Source organism: Opisthorchis viverrini (assembly GCF_000715545.1).
Source record: "Opisthorchis viverrini unplaced genomic scaffold opera_v5_489, whole genome shotgun sequence".
NCBI lineage: Eukaryota > Metazoa > Platyhelminthes > Trematoda > Opisthorchiida > Opisthorchiidae > Opisthorchis > Opisthorchis viverrini.
In genome coordinates this window covers 237,552-238,296 of record NW_008752153.1, presented here as the reverse complement: position 1 = coordinate 238,296, position 745 = coordinate 237,552, and the positions used below count along the sequence as shown (strand labels likewise).

The window sequence follows — 745 nt, the reverse complement described above, 5'->3', positions numbered from 1 at the left end:
ATCACTACTGATCCAGTCCTGCTGTAGCGAGGTGATACGTCATCCAAGCACTAACCACTAACAGAGGAAGTCGACCTCCTGAACTGCAACACACACTATGCAAACATTGCTCATCGCAATGGAAGAGTCCAAACCGCGTCCAACCGCCGTCTAGCCCCAGCGGTTCAGAATACAGCTGACGACATTTTCAATCTGTCTGAATCCAATAGGGGCAACAAACACCCAGACATGACTGAAACAACCGGACATCAGCCCGATGGCTCTCAAATACATGAACCCTCTTTGGTACCATCTTCCGAAGACCAACCGAGTCATCCTGAAACTATAAGAGAACAACTGAGCTTTCATCCTTATAGTTTAGGGACCAGATAAGCCTGACGCAGTACATTATCCAACAGCTAACTCGGTTCATACGTGCCAATTAAAACGATGCCGGGGTGAATGTCATAACTGTTAATATATTACATTATGAGATGGCCCAAGTAGTTGGAGCACGAATTTATTGAACGGGAGGTCCGTGGTTCAAACCCAACATCTGGCTCTCGACCTCCCCTATCTAAGCTTGGGCAACCTGACAGTATCGCAGTTCTCGAGCTTCCTTCGGGTTGCATGGCAGTTGAGCACCAAAAGGGGGCTACAGCTGAATGATACTATATTACATTATCTTACATAATTATATTATATCATATTATATTATAATTATATTATATTATATTTATATTATATTAGATTACATTATAATACA

At 42.7% G+C, this 745-nt stretch overlaps 1 protein-coding gene across 1 annotated transcript in view; it reads left to right on the top strand.

The window, feature by feature from the left end:
* Positions 1-429: 429 nt before the first annotated feature.
* T265_11397 (hypothetical protein) overlaps positions 430-745 on the top strand; it is a gene marked incomplete at both ends in the record, with an annotated part of 7,272 nt that continues 6,956 nt past the window's right edge. The window contains one exon of the mRNA XM_009178041.1: positions 430-437. Coding sequence (XP_009176305.1) covers positions 430-437 — 8 coding nt within the window. The remainder of the gene's footprint in view (positions 438-745) is intronic.